At 36.8% G+C, this 23,067-nt stretch overlaps 2 protein-coding genes across 2 annotated transcripts in view; one reads left to right on the top strand and one right to left on the bottom strand.

Moving 5' to 3' along the window:
• Positions 1–15,661, top strand: part of KLRF2 (killer cell lectin like receptor F2) — a 21,899-nt gene extending 6,238 nt beyond the window's left edge. Inside the window, exons 4-6 of the mRNA XM_027965858.3 lie at positions 9,203–9,351; positions 10,417–10,532; positions 12,976–15,661. Coding sequence (XP_027821659.2) covers positions 9,203–9,351; positions 10,417–10,532; positions 12,976–13,093 — 383 coding nt within the window. The 3' untranslated portion in view covers positions 13,094–15,661. The remainder of the gene's footprint in view (positions 1–9,202; positions 9,352–10,416; positions 10,533–12,975) is intronic.
• LOC101102719 (C-type lectin domain family 2 member A) lies at positions 15,652–23,067 on the bottom strand. The gene is made up of 4 exons (XM_027965988.3): positions 22,642–23,067; positions 20,439–20,629; positions 17,870–17,973; positions 15,652–15,808 (listed from the first exon to the last, which is right to left on the bottom strand). Exons 2-4 carry the CDS (start codon positions 20,577–20,579, stop codon positions 15,673–15,675), a joined length of 381 nt encoding a protein of 126 aa, XP_027821789.2. The 5' UTR covers positions 20,580–20,629; positions 22,642–23,067; the 3' UTR covers positions 15,652–15,672.

Here is a 23,067-nt window from a genome sequence, read left to right as displayed (position 1 = left end):
CCATTTGCCCCTAGCATCTTAAGATCACTATCTCCTAAAAAGGCTTCTAACTATTCTTAATTATTCCTAAACCCTAAACTCAGCAAGGTCAGTTTTCATTCCAATCCCAAAGAAAGGCAATGCCAAAGAATGCTCAAACTACCGCACAATTGCACTCATCTCACATGCTAGTAAATGCTCAAAATTCTCCAAGCCAGGCGTCAGCAATACGTGAACCATGAACTTCCTGATGTTCAAGCTGGTTTTCGAAAAGGCAGAGGAACCAGAGATCAAATTGCCAATATCTGTTGGATCATCAAAAAAGCAAGAGAGTTCCAGAAAAACATCTATTTCTGCTTTATTGACTATGCCAAACCCTTTGACTATGCGGATCACAATAAACTGTGGAAAATTCTGAGAGATGGGAATACCACACCACGAGACCTGCCTCTTGAGATATCTGTATGCAGGTCAGGAAGTAACAGTTAGAACTGGACATGGAATAACAGACTGGTTCCAAATAGGAAAAAGAGTACGTCAAGGCTGTATATTGTCACCCTGCTTATTTAACTTCTATGCAGAGTACATCATGAGAAACACTGGGCTGGAAGAAGCACAAGCTGGAATCAAGATTGCCGGGAGAAATATCAATAACCTCAGATATGCAGATGACACCACCCTTATGGCAGAAAGTAAAGAAGAACTAAAAAGCCTCTTGATGAAAGTGAAACAGGAGAGTGAAAAAGTTGGCTTAAAGCTCAACGTTCAGAAAGCAAAGATCATGGCATCCGGTCCCATCACTTCATGGGAAATAGATGGAGAAATAGTGGAAACAGTGTCAGATTTTATTTTTTTGGGCTCCAAAATCACTGCAGATGATTATTGCAGCCATGAAATTAAAAGACGCTTACTCCTGGGGAAAAAAGTTATGACCAACCTATATAGCATATTCAAAAGCAGAGACATTACTTTGCCAACTAAGGTCTATCTTGTCAAGGCTATGATTTTCCAGTGGTCATGTATGGATGTGAGAGTTGGACTGTGAAGAAGGCTGAGCGCCGAAGAATTGATACTTTTGAATTGTGGTGTTGGAGAAGACTCTTGAGAGTCCCTTGGACTGCAAGGAGATCCAACCAGTCTATTCTGAAGGAGATCAGCCCTGGGATTTCTTTGGAAGGAAGGATGCTGAAGCTGAAACTCCAGTCCTTTGGCCACCTCATGTGAAGAGTTGACTCATTGGAAAAGACTCCGATGCTGGGAGGGATTGGGGGCAGGAGAAGGGGATGACAGAGGATGAGATGGCTGGATGGCATCACTGATTCGATGGACGTGAGTCTGAGTGAACTCCGGGAGTTGGTGATGGACAGAGAGGCCTGGCGTGCTGCAATTCATGGAGTCACAGAGTCAGACACGACTGAGCGACTGAACTGAACTGAAACTCAGCAAACTTCTTTTGCCATAAATATTTCCCTCACAAACAGGTCTCAGATAACAATCCTTCCCTTGGCCTTAAGCTGCAGCCTACGTGCTCATCCTGGGACATTCTTTGTAAAGACCCTTGAACAAATGTCAATGGTTATTTTATAGATTATTTTCTGGGCACAACTGCAGAAGGCTTTGTGCTTTCTCATGCTTCTCTCAAACACCTTAACATTCTTTCCAGCCAACCCAACCAAAGAAAGGAAAGAACAAGTCAGAATCACAAGACCTAACTCCATCATCCTGGGGCCGTGCCTGCGAGATGAGGAGAAGGGGTTGGGGCCGTGCCTCCATTTTGTCAGTAATGCCTAACGTGGCTCCTGACACCCTGAGAGACAAATACTGAAGTTTTCAGGGGAAGAGGAAATTGAGCCTCTAGAATGCCTTCAGATTTGGGCTGCAACACCAACTTTTCCCTGGGTCTCCAACCTGCTAGCCTAAAAATTTTGGACTTGCTAGCCTTGATGATCACATGAGCCAGTTCCTTAAAATCTCTCTCTCCTTTCATTGTCATTCTTTATTTCTCTCTCTTTAAACATGCACACACAGAAACAAAATTCTGTTAGTTCTGTTTCTCTGAAGAACTGTAACATACCAGTTAGCATAGGGCAGGATGGCATGATTCAGTGATTAGTAACATGGGTTATGGAACCAAAGTAACTGGATTGAAACTTCAGCTTTAATATTTATCTGCTGTATGACTTTGGGAAAGTGATAATGTCTGTGTGACTCCCTTTCTCATCTGTAAATTAAGCATAATAATATCTGCTTCATAAGGTTTTGTTTTATTATATTCTTGTATTTCTATTGTGTTTCCCTGGTGGTTCAGGGAAACCACCTGCCAATGCTGGACTTTAGATACAGCATTTGATACACAGGTTTGATCCCTGGGTCAGGAAGATCCCCTGGAGGAGGAAATGGCAACCCAGTCCAGTATTCTTGCCTGGGAAATCCCATGGACAGAGGAGCCTGGTGAGCTGCAGTCCAAGGGGTTACAAATGAATTGGACACAATTTAGCACTAAATAACAGATTTGTATTATGCAAAACATAACTAAAAGTAGAAAGGATTATATAATAAATCTCCATGTGCCTTTCAATTGGTATCAACAGTTATTAACACGTAATGAAGATTAACTCATCTATATCTCCACCTCCATCACACTCTCATACTAGGTTTTATTAAAGCAGTTACTGGCTATCATGCCATTTAATATTTAAATATTTTAGTATGTGATTCTGACAGTTAAGGGTTTAACACAATCACAATGTCACTATAAGTCCTGTGTTCATTTACTGTGTACAATGGGTTGCTTTAATATACATATATTGCAAGATGATTTCTATCTCCATCACATCACAGTTACCATTTCTTTCTTGAGGTGAGTATGGGTGTGTTTTCATTTCATATATAGTAATGCCTAGGAGTAGAATTACTGAGTTACATAGCAATTCTTTGCTTGAATATTTGGAGGAACTGCCACTGTTTTCCAAAGCAGCTGCACCATTTGATGTCTCCTTGGGCCCATTTTAGAATTCTACCACAATTCCTAAAACCAAGTTGACAATAACCTCCTAATATCATCTTGCTATTCCATCAGCATTTGATTTTTGTTTCCATTTTATTTGTTAGAATCAGAGCAAAGACCAGTTACATCAGCTAAAATGTCTCGAGTCTCTAAATCTGTACATTCTCCTTACTTTTGTTTCCTTCTTAAACATTTATTTAATGTTGAAAAAAATGGATTATGGTTGTGTCTAATTTCTCATGTTCTGGATCTTACTGTGTCTATCTCTATTGCTTCATTGAATGTATCTATCTTTTATAAAGTTGTTTTTAAAAATAAATATATGTTAAGCGCTTCGAAACCTGCTTGGCCCACAGTAATGACATTTTGTGTTAGTTATTATTATGCAAACCATCTGAGACAGGAATTGATACAAAGTGTTGCTCAATAAGTATTTTTCTCCATCCTCATCCTCATGATAGTTCTCCTTATTGTAGAACGTGGTGCTTGAAACTGAATTAACTCTTATAACTCTTCTGGACAATAAGTGTCCACATTTTGCATTTTTTTGTGGTTTTAACATATTACATTGATCATTTGGAGTATTTTCAGTGTGTTTTGCCGCTCTAGACCTGTACCTTTACAGTCTATCAGAATCCATGTAATAGAATTAGTTTGTCCAAATGACTCCTTTTCACTAGTGAATAAATAGCATCTCTCCAATCATAAACTGAGAAGAATATTTAAGGTCATTTTAGCACATGACTATGTACTTGTACAGGCTTCCCAGGTGGCCTCAGTGGTAAAGAACCCGCCTGCCAATGCAAGAGATATAAGACGTGAGTTCAATCCCTGTGTCAGGAAAGTCCCTTGGAGAAGGGAATGGCAACCCACTCCAATATTCTTGCCTGGAGAATCCCATGGACAGAGGAACCAGGCAGGCTATGGTCCATGGGGTCACAAAGACTCAGACACGACTGAAGTGACTTAACACACAGGCGTGTATGTACTTGTATAGCTGAGATTATAATCCAATCACCCTGAGTCATCACATACTTTTGGAAGATTATAATTACTCAGGATTGTCAACTCTTGCCCTAGTAGAAAGTAGTTAAAGATATATTTGATGCTTTATATATTGATAGTCTTCAATATATAAATTTTATATTATTATAAAATATAAATTATTATAAATTTTATATTACATCCATGATAGTCTTCTTCAAGTCATGTCTGCTGATGAAGTTTTGTTTTCCCATCATAGCTAGATATCTTAATTCAATTTCCTAAAATGAATTTTTAAAAAATTTAGTCTTTAGATGACAGACTAAAATAGTAGCCATGAAAAGTTTGACATGCTCTAACTTATGGATATTTAATTCAGTCATTCAACAATCAACCTTCACGCACTATAATTAAAATGATGTATGAAAGGAGAGTCAATGATGAATATGTCAGTTACCTGAAGAACCTTCCAATCAGATAAAAGTTATGGAGTCATTCACAGGTGACAATGACATGGACTAGTTAAGCAGCACCTGAGTGTTCTGATTCTTAGAGGTGGCAGAAATTATGACTGTTTAAAAACTTTGTTTTGGAGGTGAAAAATGATCTCAGAGAGATAACAGTGAGCAGTCCTAAAGAGAGATCTTAGTTCCCTCCTCAAGAATTGAACCTAGGTAGCCTTGATGACAATCAGGAATCCTAGCCTTTAGTCCACCAAGGGTTAGAGACTCCAGGAGCAGCCCTGGCTCTTTTCCCCATTTTAAAGTAAGAATGTTTCAAGGAAGCAAAAACTGTAAACACATGCACAAAGTTTATTATTAGAAACAATGTAAAAAGTGGGAGAGCACACAGGGAAGCAGCTTGTTTGTTTAAGACAGAAGCAAGGCAGAGATACACACTGATAGAGGAAGAGTGTGGGCGTCCTTGCTAATGAGGCAGAGCACAGTAAAGAGGCAATTTAGATCACTACCATAGGACAGTTCTTCTGGGTCTTTGTTTACCTTTGGCCAGTTATCTCAGTTCTTTTCTCACACTTGACTAGTCCTCGGACCCTCCCCAACGTGGGTGCACAAAAACATTTTGCGGAGATGCATCCCACAGCAGAGGCCTGTGGGTACACTTATTATCAGATGGTGCACCCTCCATTTTTGACCCCCAAAGAGTCTTCCTGTGTATATGCAGGCAGGAGAGTTTTTCTTGACCTCAGAAGTGGTCATCTTATCTCTTTACTTTAGTAGTGCTCAGCTTCTGCCACTAGCAATGTCCTTGGAGGGTCTAGATGAGAACAAAAATTTTACTCCACTTAACAAACAGCAGCTGTCTGGCTCAGGGGCTTATCTCCTACCTCAGAAATGAGACTGATCATTAAAAGATACACATAATTTAGAGGATGAAGAAGAAGGGAAGGCTATTCAAGACTAGGGAACTGCTGGGGTCCAGCCCCGGTGGATCCAGGGAATTTGAAGCAGGGACGGAGTCAGCATCTGAGGAATTAATTACTCGATTAAAGATATGGAGGGAGATTAGAAAGAAATAGTGTAGTAGAACTATTAGTGGAGAAAGAGGCTGAATAACTTGGTTTACACAGAGAACCAATAAAACTCTAAGACAAGGAGTTTGCACCACCTACGTAGGCCACCAGTGCTGGCTTGAATAGAGGAGGGTGCCCTGCCTTGGGCTCCCTCTCACATGGGTCTTAGAAGCCAGGGAAAATAAGTATACATGGTAAGCCTCCATGCTCCAGATGGGAATTCAGCCAGAAAAGAAGAGAACGAGAAAAGACCACATGGGGGAAATCAGTCTTTCTAGGAACTGGTCTGTTTCTTTATTTTCCAAGTCCACTTTTATACTTTCAGTTATACATAGAGATAAATGTGTTCTCAGCATATCTTTGTTCTTACAAGGGTCTTACATTTGTTTTACAATATCTTCTGGTCTGGAGACCAATTAATATTTTATGGCCCCACCTTTCTTTCTATTGATAAAGGTTAATCATCAGAAAACTTGTTTCCCCTTAAGATCTATTTAGTCTTAAGATAGTGATAAAGTTACATTTTTACATAGCAAGGACACAGTGATTTATAACAAAGAAAGAGGAGTACAGTGATCTATAACAAAAGAGAAAATTCATTAACTCAAAAAGTCTAGTATTGCTAATATCAAAACTACTATATTTCCTTTCCTACATTCCAATTACATTGATTAACATACTCCCAGGTGCCTAAGGCTATGGAGGCCTGGTGGCAATCAACTCAGCAATGAAACCCTGCACCAACATAATTTCTGACTAACTCACTAATACTATACTAATAATTTTCTAACTTCTCAAAAGAATCTGTTTTTAGAAAGTTTAAAGCATCTTGTGCCTCTCAGGGTTGGGAGGCTGTAAACAATCACATGTGGCCAGATAATCCTGTCAGGCAGGCTAGAGAGCCATCAGAGGAGTTTGGGGACCACGCCCAGGAGATGTATTAACTGGAGTCCTAAGTTAATTCCTTTACAGAGAGAGGTGGTGGGGCATCAGTTCAGTTCAGTTCAGTTGCTCAGTTGTGTCTGACTCTTTGCGACCCCATGAATTGCAGCACGCCAGGCCTCCTTGTCCATCACCATCTCCTGGAGTTTACTCAGACTCACGTTCATCAAGTCAGATATGCCATCCAGCCATCTCATCCTCGGTCGTCCCCTTCTCCTCCTGCCCCCAATCCCTCCCAGCATCAAAGTCTTTTCCAATGAGTCAACTCTTTGCATGAGGTGGCCAAAGGACTGGAGTTTCAGCTTTAGCATCATTCCTTCCAAAGAAATCCCAGGGCTGATCTCCTTCAGAACGGACTGGTTGGATCTCCTTGCAGTCCAAGGGACTCTCAAGAGTCTTCTCCAACACCACAGTTCAAAAGCATCAATTCTTCGGCACTCAGCCTTCTTCACAGTCCAACTCTCACATCCATACATGACTACTGGAAAAACCATAGCCTTGACTAGACGGACCTTAGTCGGCAAAGTAATGTCTCTGCTTCTGAATATGCTATCTAGGTTGGTCATAACTTTCCTTCCAAGGAGTAAGCATCTTTTAATTTCATGGCTGCACTCACCATCTGTGGTGATTTTGGAGCCCAAAAAAATAAAGTCTGACACTGTTTCCACTGTTTCCCCATCTATTTCCCATGAAGTGATGGGACCAGATGCCATGATCTTCGTTTTCTGAATGTTGAGCTTTAGGCCAACTTTTTCGCTTTCCTCTTTCACTTTCATCAAGAGGCTTTTAGCTCCTCTTCACTTTCTGCCATAAGGGGGATGTCATCTGCATATCTGAGGTTATTGATATTTCTCCCGGCAATCTTGATTCCAGCTTGTGCTTCTTCCAGTCCAGCGTTTCTCATGATGTACTCTGCATATAAGTTAAATAAGCAGGGTGACAATATACAGCCTTTTCCTATTTGGAACCAGTCTGTTATTCCATGTCCAGTTCTAACTGTTTCTTCCTGACCTGCATACAGATTTCTTAAGAGGCAGGTCTCGTGGTCTGGTATTCCCATCTGTTTCAGACCCCCCGTAATGTCAGAAGTATAGATGAAAGGCATAATGCAGCAAGGCAGGCAAACTCTGGTTTTGGGGGCAGATGCACGAGCAGATTTAGTGAGGCTCCCTTAAGGCCCGACTCGCCTTTGCCTGTCAGGCCCCTTAACCTCATGACCTTTGCCACGGGCGGGACTCCTCATGCTGGCTCCTGGCAGGGAACTGTGATTGAAAAGCAATCAATACAATAAGGCAAGAAATGATGATGAAAAGTAATCTCACAGGAAGGAAGTGCAGGTTGTAAGGACAATCTCAAATTGAAAAGAAATTAGAAACAAGGGACAGAATCAAACAACAGATTTTTAATTTTTTGATTAGCTATAAACACTTAAAATATTATATATTTGTATATTATATAAATATTAATATTCAGGTACAAATAGTTTAATATAGATATTATTTGTGATAATTATTTATGTTAATTTAAATTATTAATTATTAATAATATAAAATATTATATGTTAATATATAAATGATATATTTAAATTTAACTATATTATTTAAAATATTATTTAAAATTAATAATAATATGTTTTATTATTTATTAATATGTAATATATTTAAGTCTAGATATATTATTTAAAATTATTTAAAATTAAATATATATTACACCACAGCTTTCTTATCCATTCATCTGCTGATGGACATCTAGGTTGCTTCCATGTCCTAGCTATTATAAACAGTGCTGCGACTGTATATGAAAGCTGTGGAAAGCAATGGAATATTACTCAGCCATTAAAAAAGAATACATTTGAATCAGTACTAATGAGGTGGATGAAACTGGAGCTGATTATACAGAGTGAAGTAAGCCAGAAAGAAAAACACCAATACAGTATACTAATACATATATATGGAATTTAGAAAGATGGTAACGATAACCCTGTATGCAAGACAGCAAGAGACACAGATGTAGAGAACAGTCTTTTTAACTCTGTGGGAGAGGGAGAGGGTGGGAAGATTTGGGAGAATGGCATTGAAACATGTATAATATCATATAAGAAATAAATCGGCAGTCTAGGTTTGATGCAGGACACAGGATGCTTGGGACTGGTGCACTGGGATGACCCAGAGGGATGGCATGGGGAGGGAGGTGGTAGGAGGGTTCAAGATTGGGAACACGTGTACACCTGTGGTGGATTAATGTTGATGTATGGCAAAACCAATACAATATTGTAAAGTAAAAAAATAAATAAATAAAAACAAAAAATAATTAAAAATATATTATAAATTTAAATATATTTAAATATATCTAAATATATAAATAATATAAAATATTGATTAATATAAATTATTTATATTTTAATATAAAATATTATTTAATAAATAAATATGGAATAATTTTAATATATAAATATTATATAAATGTATCTGTATTATTTATATATAAATTATTTATATTATATATTTGTATCTCCTAATTATGGCTCAGAATTCATAAGCTTTGTTCTCTGCAACCCATAGCCCCAACCACTGACTCCATTCCAGGAAATAGACAGATTTTGAATTAATTTCATTCTCATGCTGCTAATGAGGTACCTTTTAATCACAAAAAAATGAGTTGACAAAAATCTATTTTCCATTCAATTACATTTGATACTATTCACACTTTCTCTAATGACTGTAGTTTAACTGATTGCTTTCCCCTGTATTTTCCTTCAGGAAATCATTATGTGTGCCCAAGTGACTGGCTACTGAATCAAGGAAAATGTTACAGGTTTTCAACTGTTCCTAAAACTTGGAATGAAAGTCAACGTGATTGTTTAAAGCTACAGGCACATTTACCTGTGATTCAAAATTCAAAAGAGCTGGTGAGGAGTCAATAACAGTTTTTAAGTGTAAGGGTAAATCACTAGGTACAATTCAAAGTGTGAGTGGTTCATAGTCATTGCCTTTGAACATTCTTTAACCAGCATACTATTCATGCAGTTCTCAAGGCAAGAATACTGAGGTGGTTTGCCAACTCCTTCTCCAGTGGACCTCATTTTGTCCAGCCCTAACTAGCAGGGACATGCCCTTCAGCCACTCTATGTAGCTGGATGACATGCCTGGTGCCCCGGCTGTCCCACTGCTGGTCCTTGTTGAGCCTGTAAACCTTCACTGGCCATTGGGTATCGGTCAATAAGCAGCCTGGTGTCAGGGAAAGGCCCTATTGGAGTGACTGGGAAGGGGTTCTGGGAGAGGCTGGAGCCAAATTCGGAAGACACCCAGGAGTAGAGGGCACCCTGGTCTCTCTGCTCCCTCTAGCCACCCGGGGGCCTACAATTACTATTGTTTATTTTTTTTAAACCCTATTATTCTGAAAGAAATGGTTATTTATCATTCCATTAATGCCTGGCTCAGTGCCTTACTGTATGGTTTGGTTTAGTCACTAAGTCGTGTCCAACTCTTGCAACCCCAAGGACTGTAGCCCACCCAGCTCCTCTGGCCATGGGATTTTCCAGGCAAGCATACTGGAGTGGATTGCCATTTCCTTCTCCGGAGGGTCTTCCAAGCCCAAGGATTGAACCCATGTCTTCTGCATTGCAGGCAGATTCTTTACAGACTGAGCTATGAGGGAAGCCCTTACTGTATAAAAGGCATCAAAATTTTTTTGAGAGCTTGTTTGGAGGTTCTAACAGGGGAGTACAGCTACTTGTATACTCTTGACAGGAGACTGGTCCTCTTCTATTGGGATGGTTGTCCTCTTTGGTGGAACTTGCAGCTTCTAGAGGGATGCACACGGAGTGGCTAGGGAGGAAGGGACACCCACCTAGCCAGCCAGATCACCTGAATCAACACTGGCGATCAATATGGTGACAGATGTCACAAACCTATTGCCTCCACATCCCCAAATTTTTTTGAATGAGTGAACGAATATACTATTTCTCTTGTAGGAATTCATACAGAAGAGTTTGAAATCTGGACAACCTAGTTGGCTTGGACTATATATTACATCGCCAGGAAAACAATGGATATGGATAAATGAACAACTTTTTGTGGAACAAGAAATGTAAGTACTTATTTGCAGGGAGGAAATGGTAATGGTATTGATGTTTTATTTATAGAAAGGTATATTTATTTAAGCTTCTTTGCTTTCTGGTCTTTTTCTTCTTTCTTTCCTCATTTCTTTTGAAAACTTTTTCTCTCTTTTTTTTTCTTTTTTCTTTCTTCCTTCACTCTCTTTCCTTCCTCTCCTTCTCCTTTTAACATTTACTGAAGAGAATAGAGGGGGTTTCCAGGGGGCTCAGTGGTAAAGAATCAGCTTGCCAATGCAGGAGACACAGGTTTGATCCCTGGGTTGGGAAGACTCCCTTGAGGAGGAGGTGGCAACCTGCTCCAGTATTCTTGCTGGTAAAATCTGATGGACAGAGAAGCTTGGTGGTCTAGTCTGTGGGACTGCAAGGATTCAGAGATGACTGAGTGACTGAGCATGCAAAGGGAATAGAAAGTGTTCATTATGGAACCTGTAAATTATTAATTACAAAAAATGATAGTTACTTTTACATTGTTAAACTGATTTAAATCTCCTTTAAAATATTACCAAGCAAATATTTTCTATATACAAAATGCAAAGATAAATTTTACTTATAAATGAAAAACACCTGAAATATATACAAACATCTCTTGAGCTGAAATCAGAAAGTGAGAATTTGCAATTTTGCCCTTAGAAAATTATTTCAATCTCACTGAAATAATTTTTTTTTTTGCATGTAGGAAAAAAAATTTTTTTGTATGTATGAAAAGAAAATGAAGCTTTTCTCACAATATTCTTGTGTGAACACTATAACGTAATACATGTAAGATGGCTTTAAGATTCTTAGGTGTCACAGATGTTTGCATGTTCTCTATGCTTTGATTTTCTTAACATTCTAACCTGCTAGAGCACCTGAGATTTGTCAAGTTTGGGACAAAGACCATGACATGTCAGTTCATTTCAATCTGTTTATTCAGTCCTGCTGCTGCTGCTGCTGCTGCTGCTGCTGCTGCTAAGTCGCTTCAGTCGTGTCCGACTCTGTGCGACCCCATAGACGAAAGCCCACCAGGCTCCTCCATCCATGGGATTTTCCAGGCAAGAGTACTAGAGTGAGGTGCCATTGCCTTCCTAGATATTGCTATGCTCCACTCATTCTTGTCTTTCACAAACATTAAAGTATGAAGTAGTATTCATTCTTTGGACATGCTTTGATTGCAAACTTGACAAAATTTAGTTAGAAATAACTAGGCTCTTTTTTTATTCTTTTATTTAGAAAGCAGAATATTGTTACGGCAGCATCTCTCTCTCTCTCTTTTAATCCTGTAGCCAAAAGAGAAATGCATTGTAGAAGGAGAGTAAATAACCGAGTAACATATCTCATTTTAAAAGGTTTCATTTAAATATTTAAGGAAAAATGATATGCAGATGGGGCTTCTCAGATGTCTCAGTGGTAAAGAATCCACTTGCCAGTGCAGGAGTTGCAGGAGATACCAGATCCATCCCTGAGTCAGGAAGATCCTCTGGAGAAGGGAATAGCAATCCACTCCAGGATTCTTGCCTGGAGAATCCCATGGACAGAGGAGCCTGGTGGGCTACAGTCCATGGGGTTGCAAAGAGTTGGACATGACTGAGTAACTAACAAACACAATCAATGACTAGAAAAAATAGTTAAGGAAATAGCTCTCTCAAAAATTATTCTATTCACACTCATTCCTAACCCTGTCATACCACTGAAGAATTAGCAGTTATTTAAACAGTTTTAACTTGAAACTATCCCTAGTTTCCAACTTTGAAACTCCTGAAACTCCCACTGGTATGTAGAATATCTGTCACCACATAACCTTTATCAAAAACTTTCATTTTAGCATTTAGCTGTCTCGAAAGGGCATATTTATGCTGCTATGTGAAAAATGAGTAGATGGAAAGTGACACGGAAATGGATTTTCAATCACAAGGCTATGACCAGGGAGAAAGAGAGGCAATGGTAGCTTGGGAGAGAAGTAAATGGCTGTCAGGACTAATCTTGAGATGGAATGCCCAGGACTTGCTGATGCATGTAATTCGAGGGTTAAGAGGGCAGGAACAGCCAAGAATGCTCCTAGTCTTCAGACTAGCACTCCAACAGTATTGATACTCAGGTAAGAGCCATCCCAGAAGGGAGGGCATGGGGGATAAGCAAATCAAGAGTGCCCCACTGGCAACAAAAGAAGAGTTTGGCAACAAAAGAGTCTATTCTAAAATCTTTTGTTGTTGTTATTGTTGTTATAACAATATAACAGATTTGTTATAACAAATGTGTTGTTGTTATTCTAAATCTTTTGTTGTCCCTGGCAACAAAAGAAGAGTTTATTCTAATATCTCTGCAACATTTTGACTGCTGGAAAAAAAAATTACCTGCAAAACTTGGCTGGGGGAAACTTTAAGAAGTATAACCATTATTTTAAGATAAATGCTCTAAAGTCTGCCTTGTGTCTTCTAGTTTCTCGGTGATTGGACCCATTGATAACATGAGCTGTGCTGTCATAACAAGAAATCAGGTGTATTCCGAAGACTGTGACTCCAAATTTAATGGCATTTGCCAGAGAGATGCTGTCTGAACAACAAAAGCAAATCTGTGCATTTAAATAATTGGAAGAGAAATATATGGATGTTAACAGTGCCTATCTTTTTTTGGAATACAAACTTATTTTTTAATACAAATAAAAAATTTTCATGTATTCTGTACAGATACAACACTCCAAAATTAGAAAATGGAGTAACTTATTTTTAAATTAGAAAATGTAATTACCTATTGATTTTTTTATAATGCTATTAGAGATTAGTATTAATTACTTTTAGATGTGGTAATTGTATTGTGGTTATGTTGTATAGACAGGGAAACATTCACATGATATTATGTCTAGAATTTGCTTAAATAATAAATGATACAAGATTGTTGTTGTTGTTGTTCAGTCACCCAGTCGTGTCTGACTCTTCTTGACCCCACGGACAGCAGCATGCCAGGCCTCCCTGTTCTTCACCATCTCCTGGAGTTTCCCCAAGTTCATGTCCATTGCATCGGTGATGCCATCCAGCCATCACATCCTCTGACACACTCTTCTTTTGCCTTCAATCTTTCCTAGAATCAGGGTCTTTTTCAATGAGTCAGCTGTTCACATCAGGTGACCAAAGTATTGGAGCTTCAGCTTCAGCATTGGTTCTTCCAATGAGTATTCTGGGTTGATTCCCTTTAAGATTGACTGGTTACAAGATTGACAATGAGTTAATAACTTAAAACTGAATAATGAGTATATGCGACTTACTGTATTATTTTCTCTATTTTTAAATAGTTTGACGATTTCCTAACACAAAACAAAACATGTTTTGGTTGGGGAAGAATGTTGATTTCTGACTTCAGTCTTTGACATTCTTATTTATCCCTGTTGCTGCAGTGTCTAAAAAATATGAAATTTAATCTTCTAATCCTGCTTATTCTCTATTCCTTGGGTTTTAACTCTTCCTGTGCATTTGATGAAATAACAGACCAGGGCATAGATGTGGTTATACAACATTTTTTTTTTCATGGTGGGCTTTGTCCTTAATTACTTTCAGTTTTTATCAAAAAGAAATTAAACTTTCAACTGATAATAAAGTACTCAGCCATTGTAATTATGAATATCTTTTTGAAGTAATATACCATCTTGTATTTAATGTGATTCTACAATTCATTTCCCTTTAATCAAATTTGCATTTAAACATTGTTATATTGAGAATTGTCTCACTCTCTTAGTTTTCTAACTGAAATTTTATACAAAGTATCTTATTTTTTCTCTCATTTATCCAAAATGCACTCATATTTCAAAATAAATTCAACAGTTTGTGTCCCCTAAGTAGGTGAGGAGGTATGACATAATATCATCAGGAAGTTCTCTGTAGCTCATGCTGAGCCATCAGGAATTGATTCACCCTGATAGGTATGACTTAAAGGAAAACAAGGAGTGAATTACTTTAAATCATTAAGCAGTTAAAATTAAATTGTAATCAGGAACCAACAGCAAAAATAAAACACATTATGAATCAAGCAAAATTTGAACTTAATCCGAGCCAAAATGTAACTTTGGCTAAATTTCATATTTTTAAGTTTTCTTGGTGACAAATGATGACTAGATATAATATGCCTGTGCTTGCTTACATGCTGATATTTTCCAAGTATTTGCATTCACATATAGTACCAGGAACAACATTTATGGTTGAGACTCACAAGAATCTCCTTTTCATTTATCAGAAAGTTTCATCTGCAACTAAGTTAGGAATGAGCCTCCACTAAAGATATGGAAGAAAGATAAGTCTGTGTGTTTCTGTATGTTTATCCTGTAACCTAGATACTTTCTTTTTCTCCAGCTTCTCCATCCTAAGTGTCTATGTATTCTCCTACACTCTCATCCCTTCTTGTACTGAGAGGTTGCAGTTACCTAGGCAGGAAGTTAACTCAAACTAATGTAACAAAGAAGGGCTTGATATAATTTTTCCCACACCCTACAGAGATTGAATTTTATGACACATCCAGGGTTGCATCATAAGTCCATCCTATTTCCTTGTTCTTACTTGGAAAAGGGAAATATTTTTCAATAATCTATTCTCTATTAACTTTTAATGTTATTTTTCTAGTTTATATTCTATAATCTAAGCTTTGTAATTTTAATACAGAACTCTGATAATGTATCTGTGTTTATTACTTATAGAGTTAGGGTCCTTCCTTTCCCTTATTTGTAAGATATTATTTAAGTACATGTTTGTTCATAGGTGATTCTCTTGTAACATTTCTTTAAACCAAAGTTGCTATGCTTAGTGGTTTGTAATATTTGCACATATTAAGTACATATATTTCTCTAACTTTTAAGCAGTAGGTCTTGGCTGACCTATCAATATAAATCCCTTTAAATTTGATTATCATAACTACTAATGCAGTAAATGTCATCTAATTGTATACTGTAACTTTGTTTGGTCCTATTTAACAGGTTTCCTGACTTGTGCTCATGATGGGCAATTATGTGCCTTGAATTAATAAGATTCTATATATAATCATTCATTCATTCAACAATTTTTAGTTCCTTCAATTCTTGCAAAATTCTACTGTATGCCAGAAACTAACATTTGTAAATCAACTATACTTCGATTAAAAAAAATGCAAAATTCTTTATTGATTTCCTAATTTATTCTCTGTTTTAGATATTGGTTTGCTGCAAATCCACTTGATATCAACAAATCCCCTGGAACTGTGGACTCCATCAGAATTCAAAAAAGCGAAGTGTCCGTTCCCACTGATTTCAAACCTGAAAAGAAACAAAATCAGTTTGGGGACACTTTCAGCTGTAATCAAAAATAAAATTAAGAATAGAGCAATTTGACACATTTTATACACAACACTGAGCTTTACTCACCTATCATAATACTCTACCTCCCCAATATCTGTTTTTTTAAAGCAATGTAGGTATTTAATATTACTATTATTATTAGCATAATCTGTCAACTTATTTAGGGCAATAGGTAGAAATACAGAGATACAAGTAGACAAAGAGAAATAATGGATATAAATAAGAGCTTATATCTATCTCGACTTATCTAACTATATCTCTTTCAAGAAAGAGAGTGTTTCTAAATCAAGTGATATATGGAATTTTTTAAAAGCAGTTTCCTAGCATATTACCTTGGAGAAGGAAATGGCAACCCACTCCAGTGTTCTTGCCTGGAGAGTCCCAGGGGTGGGGGAACGTGGTGGGCTGCCATCTATGGGGTCATACAGAGTCGGACATGACTGACGTGACTTAGCAGCAGCAGCAGCATATTACCTGGTATATTTTTTAGCCAATGTGCAGTTTTGAAAGTAAGAAACAAGATTTATATGCATTTGGCACTTTTGAAATATACTGATATAGAAACCAAGGAGACTAATTATAATAATTTTTATCAATTTGCATCACCGATTTAATGGACATGAACTTGGGCAAACTCCAGGAGATGGTGAGGGACAGGGAAGCCTGTCATGCTGCAGTCCATGGAGTTAAGAAGAGTCAGATATGACTTGGCAACTGAACAACAACAAAAGCAATATTATTTATTTATATAACTATTTCTTGAGGGAATGTTGTTTCCTGACTTTGTATCCATGTCTTCCTGCCTTAATATAATTGCTAGATAGAAAAATGGAAAAAAAAAAAAAGAAAAATGGAAACCAATTTAGAAATATGGAAAGACAAGAAAGATTATACTCATTGCATAAAAAGAAAAAGATTGATCATCAACTGAACAAATTGATAAAAATTATTTACAATGAGTTGGCTGTTCATATCAGGTGGCCAAACTACTGGAGCTTCAGCTCCAGCATCAATCTTTCCAATGAGTATTGATGGTTGATTTCTTTTAAGACTGACTGGTTTGATCTCCTTGTTGTCCAAGGGACTCTCAAAAGTTTTCTCCAGCACCACCAATTGATTCGAAAACATCAATTCTTCTGTGCTCTGCCTTCTTTATGGTCCAGTTCTCACATCCATACATGTCTACTGGAAAGAGCATAGCCTTTACTATACAGATCTTTGTCAGCAAAGTGATGTCTTCTCTTTTTAACATACTGTCTAGATTTGTCATAGTTTTCCTGCCAAGAGGCAATCATCTTCTAATTTCATGGCTGCAGTCAACATCCACTGTGATTTTAGAGCCCAAGAGGAGGAAATCTGTCACTGCTCCCACATTTTCCCCTTCTATTTGCCATGAAGTGATGGGACCAGATGCCATGTTCTTAGTTTGTTTGTTTGTTTTTTTTAATACTGAGTTTTAAGCCAGCTTTTTCACTCTCCTCCTTCACCCTCAACAAGAGGTTCTTTAGTTCTTCTTTGCTTTCTTCCATTAAAGTGATATCATCCACATATCTGAGGTCATTGATATTCCTCCCAGAAATCTTGGAGAGTTAAAGACTTTAAACTTGGAAATATGGTTATTTTCATATGGTCTCTAACACTTTAAAGAAAAAAAAGAGATCTTACAAAAATTTTAAAAGTACAATACATGTGCTTTGACTTTGAATTTGCAGAATAGTTGAATTTGAGTTAGCAATAGGAGGGTATATTAGCAAGAGCTTGGCAATAAAAATAAAATTAAATAAGGAACAAAAATAAAAGTGGAAAATTTCACTGCATGCCATATAACAAAATAGAAGGAAGGTGGGTTGTTCTAGGGTATGTTTCAATCTGAGACGACACATGTTACAGGGTAGAAACTGAGAAAGACAATTACACATAGAAAACAGGGAGACTTATTTATAATAATGCAACTCAAACTGATTTAAAGTTCTTATACAACAGCAGAATAGAACCTTTCCTAGTAAATTTGAAACTCACCCAGCATTGAATGTAGTGCCATTTGTCCATTTCCAAGACTCTCCTAGTTTTCTGCTTAATCCAATCCAGTACATAGAAGTTCCTGCATGCTTCTTCAAAAATTTCTTTCACACAAATCAGAGAATTCTCCGTTACACAACATTTTATAGCATATAGCTAACATACTTCTCACTGGAACATCCCATCTTTATGATTTACATCCTAATTTGTGTGCCCTAATATTTCCATAGCAACAAGCAATACAGATGGTGATGTTCAGGTTAGCTTTATCAGAATAATTTTCACTTTGCTCTTTTACTTCTTAAATATACTTAAGTAGTAGAGTGACTTCTAACAAGTCATCAAAGCTCTTTGAGCTACTATGTCTTGAATTATCATTAAGGGTAATTTCTATCTCTCAAATGAGAAACTGATGAAAAAAATCATATTTGACTTCCTTTCCTACAAGTTCTACTGCATGAAACACCAGTATGTTTCTCACAGAGTAAAGGACAAAGACTCTAAACTGACAGGATGTTATGTCTGGATGACAAATTCAGGAGCTGAGCATTTTTATAGGAACAGGCATATCATGTTTCTTAAGGGTGACAGAGGGCTAACACATATCTTATTCTGTGCACAGATCTTCTCTCCCAAATTATAGAGAGGTGAGGGTGTTTAAAGGAAAGTATAAGTACTGTTAAAATAGGAAAACTCAGAAACTACTTTGAATAGATACCAGTGGATACTGTTGCTGAAGCTGAAGCTCCAATACTTTGGACACTTGATGAAAAGAGATAACTCACTGGAAAAGACTCTGATCCTGGGAAAGTTTGAAGGCAAAAGAAAAGGGGGCGCCAGGTGGTGAGATAGCATCATCCACTCAGTGGATATGAATTTGAGCAAACTCTGGGAGATAGTGGAAGACAGAGGAGCCTGGTGTGCTATAGTCCATGGAGTTGCAAAAAGTCAGATACAACTTAGTGACTAAACAGCAACAGATACCAGAATAATAATGTCATTGCTGTATGATTTCACTTATATGTGGAATCTAAGAAACAAAACAAATGATTAAACACAAGAAGACAGAAACAGAGTCTCAGATACAGAGAATAAATAGGCGGTTGTCAGTGGAGAGATGGGTGGGGAGAGCAAAGAAATAGTTGAAAGAGCTTTGAACTTCCAGTTGCAAAATAATGAGTCATGGGTATGACATGTACAAAGTGAGGAACATAATCTATAACTACTTGATATCATTTAGTGATATATATCATATGGTGACATATCATAATTAGAATTATTCTAGAGGTCATTTTGAAAAGTATTGAAATATCAAATCATTATTTTGTGTAACAGGAACTAACATATCTTACAGGTCAATTAAACGTCAAAAAAAAAAAACAAATAAAAAAACTCGTAGAAAAAGAGATGGGATTTGTGTTTACTAGAGGTGGGGTGGGAGGAGGTGGGGGGAATGGATGAAGGTGGTCAAAAGGTAAAAACTTCCAGATACAAATAAATGCTAGGAATGTCATGTACAACATGGTACATGTAATTAACATATTGTATGTTATGTATAGAATTTGTTAAGAGAGAGATGCTCAGAGTTCTCATCACAAGAAAAAAATTATTTTCTATTTCTTTAATTTTGTATCTACAGGAGATGATGGATGTTCACTAAATTTATTGTGATAATCATTTCATGATGGATGTATGTAAATCAAATCATTATGCTCTACACCTTAAACTTATACAACTACATCTCAATAAAACTAGAAGAGACAATGTAATTTCCATTGCACATTATCTCCTATAATCAGAAGTCTAATTTATGGGAGAATATAATTTCTTCTAATAAAGTATATTGAGTGCCATCATTCCACAGTCTCTCCTACTGATTCTTTGCTACTGAACCACAAACCTATAGTTTTTCTTCATAAATAAACAAACCGCTCCACCAAACATGTGCCTTTCAACATAGAGATCAAACACATGGATACCAAGGTGGGAAGAGGAGAGGAGGGATGAATTGGAAAATCGGGATTGACATATACACACTTTTGATAATATGTATATAACAGATAGCTTATGTGAACCTCAGAATCAGTGCTCTGTGGTGACCTAAATGGGAAGAAAATCTTTTAAAAAGGGGATATATGTATACATATAGCCGATTCAATTTGCTGTAGTGTAGAAACGAACACAACATTATAAAGCAATTATACTCCAATAAGCTAATTAAAAATAAATTATTTGTATTTCCATCTCCTGTGAATTGCTTTCTTTCACTTTGATGTTCCAAACTTTTACTCCTTTCTTCTTCTCTCAGATGAATATAAGCCTCAATTGCCTAACTTGTCCTTGGGAATCATTTCTTATAAAGCCCTCATATGTACATAATTAATTTGGTTTTCTCTTGTTAATCTGTCTCATGCCAGTTGAATTCTTAGATCAGCCAGAAGAACATAGAAGGGTAGAGGAAATTTTTCCCCTCTCTGACATAATCATGGAGTATTAGCTTTTATCATTTTTTTTTCTCTTTGTACAAAATTAAGCTTCAAAATAATTGAAAACTTTTCCCTTTTCTTACCATATCCTCTGGTGTATCAATCTGAGCAAGCTCTGATCCATGTGAACTGCAAAATCTTTTACTGGCTGTCCAATTTCTGGTATCATCAGAAAAATAGAAGCACTTCCTTCTTACACCAATCCACTCCTCTGAACATTCCATAGCTTTGGTACTTTCTGAAGATATCAAACGTGATACTGAAAAATATAATCCTGAAAAAAAGAGAAATGAATAAAAACAGTTACAAAGTGTTTGTACTCATTCTGGTGAATCAATTTTATTTTTTACTGCCATGGTTTGAAACATGAAAACTAGCTTCACTCATGGAATGATGGATGAATTCAAATCCTCTGTTGTCCATAAGGAAGACCATTTAGTGGTTGAGAAGTCTAGATTTTATTCTATTTTCCTGGCTTCTATTTTGAGAAGAGGAACTGCAAACCTCTCATGGTCTATATTGACATCCTACCAAAAATCATGCAGCAGATTTAGCAACCAAGGAAGAGACAAAAATATAAATAGTGTCAAGGACCAATGTAAGAAATAAAGGCTTACTTTTACCTCAAAGAAACGGAAAGGTTAAGGACAGGAGGGGACATATGAGCTAAGGAAGTGAAATTCACCATAGAGGACAATGAATCATTGAAATCAGAATTAATCAAATATTGGTTCTATGTCACCAATATTCAGTGCCAAAGAAGCTGGAATAATGATGACTTTATTTCTCTGTACGTTGTTTTGAGAATTTACTGTTTCCAGATTTTAGTGAGGTGCTGAGTAATTAGGTTAGATTAGATAAAGTCCTGGCCCTCCAAATGTTTAAAGCTAATTAACGGGTACAGTGTCAAGTAAATGTTTAAATGTAGAGCCAACTCCAAACTCCTGACTTTTTCTCTTCTGTAATACTCAGAATTGGATCCAGACTACCACAAACGGGTAATAAAATACATCGTTTCAATTTTACCTTTTTAGTGAATAAATGAATATAAATGTGTCTTAGAGAAACTCTTCCCTCCAAATATTTAATTTCCAGATGTTTAAATATAATTAGTATTGCACTCTCAGGACTTTATAATGACAGAAGAGGCTATAAACAGGAATAATATCAGAACTTTTGTGAATGACAAAAAGAAAGAAAATGAGACTCTAGAATGTTAAGTGTTTATTTAATTTCAGAGCTAAATTCAGCAAAACTTGCAGATGGAAAATCAAGTTCTGGAGACTATTAGGCTACAAGTCATAAATTAAAATCTACCTTTGGATATTTTTCAGAAAATAGACCCATAATATACAGGAAAAAAATGTAAATATCTTCATCTTTGCAAATTTACTCCAACAGAGAAAATCTTGAAGTAAATCCCCAGTTCCATATTTTTCTTTTTCTCTTTTAACATAATAGAAATAAGCAAATATTTTACAGAGCAACTGTTAGTAATATAACTCACTCTTGATCCAAAAGAAATTAAAGAAATACTGCAATTATGGAGATAATGTTGTATGGTAGTTAAAATATCAGAAATTAGAGAACTGGAATTTAGCCAACAGAAAAGAATCTCAAGTCTGGTTGGCCCTGGAATTTGTTATTTGTAAAAAGTGACTAATTCACTCTGGTTGCTATTTCTTTGGGTGTGAATGGATTTCATAACTACTTCATAAAAATATAATAATAAATATAGTATATTTAACATTAGCTCTTCAGTTTACACAAAATACTCTCAATTAAAGTTATTGCTGTTGCTGTTTGAGGGTTATCTGAGAACCTATGATTATTTTATTCAAAGATCAAGAACTCTTACGAAGTCAAGAAGATGACTAAGTTCTGAGAGTAATTTTAAGAGAGGCAAGGAAGATGGTACATGTGTGCTCACTCACCTCAGTCATGTCTGACTCCCTGTGACCCCAAAGAACCATACATAGTCAGCTTTCTCTGTTCCTGGGATTTTCCCGGCAAGAATACTGGACTGGGCTGCCATGTCCTCCTCCAGGGGATCTTCCCGACGCAGGGATCAAACCTGCGTCTCCTGCACTGTAGGCAGATTCTTTACAGTGGAACTACTGGAAAGCCCCAAGGAAGGTGGCAAATGCTGCCAAGCTAGTAGGAACCTGAGGTCAAGTCTCTACAGTCTTTTTATTACTGCAGAGTTGAGAGATTTGGGACTAAGCATGAGGTATAAATGCATAGCCTGCTGCATAAAGAACCAAAGAAAATTCACAAGTCACCCACCTGTTACTACTACAAGGACACATATAAGAAATTTCTTCCACCAGTCTTTTTTTAACTTGCAAACTGTAAAATGAAAAAAAAAATTAAATTTCCAGAGAAATTCTGACTGGGAACTGATTATTCACTTATTCCTCTGCCATAATAATCAATCAAGAAACTCACACTAAAAGCATCTACATCCTAAAGTAATAAAGGATATACTGGCCTTATAAAGTACTAACACAAGAAAGATAAGCCCCAATGATTGCTATAACTGCTCAGATTGGCAGTGGGGAGTGAGGAGAGTACTTAGATTTGATGGAAGGAAGAAAGAAAAACAAGGTTATCCCTAAGCTGGAAATAGTGTGAATGAAAGATTAGAGTCAAGAAAGCATCAGAATCAACAAAAGGGCTATAATCAGACAAATGGCTACAAAAGAAATATGA

The sequence above is a fragment of the Ovis aries genome, chromosome 3 (assembly GCF_016772045.2).
Source record: "Ovis aries strain OAR_USU_Benz2616 breed Rambouillet chromosome 3, ARS-UI_Ramb_v3.0, whole genome shotgun sequence".
Classification (NCBI taxonomy): domain Eukaryota; kingdom Metazoa; phylum Chordata; class Mammalia; order Artiodactyla; family Bovidae; genus Ovis; species Ovis aries.
Note: the sequence above shows the minus strand (reverse complement) of the source record. Positions and strands in the feature narration are given on the sequence as shown.

Excerpts from the sequence above, each read along its gene's own strand:
- LOC101102719 (XM_027965988.3), bottom strand. The coding sequence starts at position 20,579 with ATGGAATGTTCAGAGGAGTGGATTGGTGTAAGAAGGAAGTGCTTCTAT. Across the intron at positions 17,974-20,438 it reads TTGATACACCAGAGGATATG|AAATTTTTGAAGAAGCATGC; the intron begins GTAAGAAAAGGG and ends TTTGTGTGAAAG. Across the intron at positions 15,809-17,869 it reads GGCACTACATTCAATGCTGG|GTTTGAAATCAGTGGGAACG; the intron begins GTGAGTTTCAAA and ends GTTTCTTTTCAG.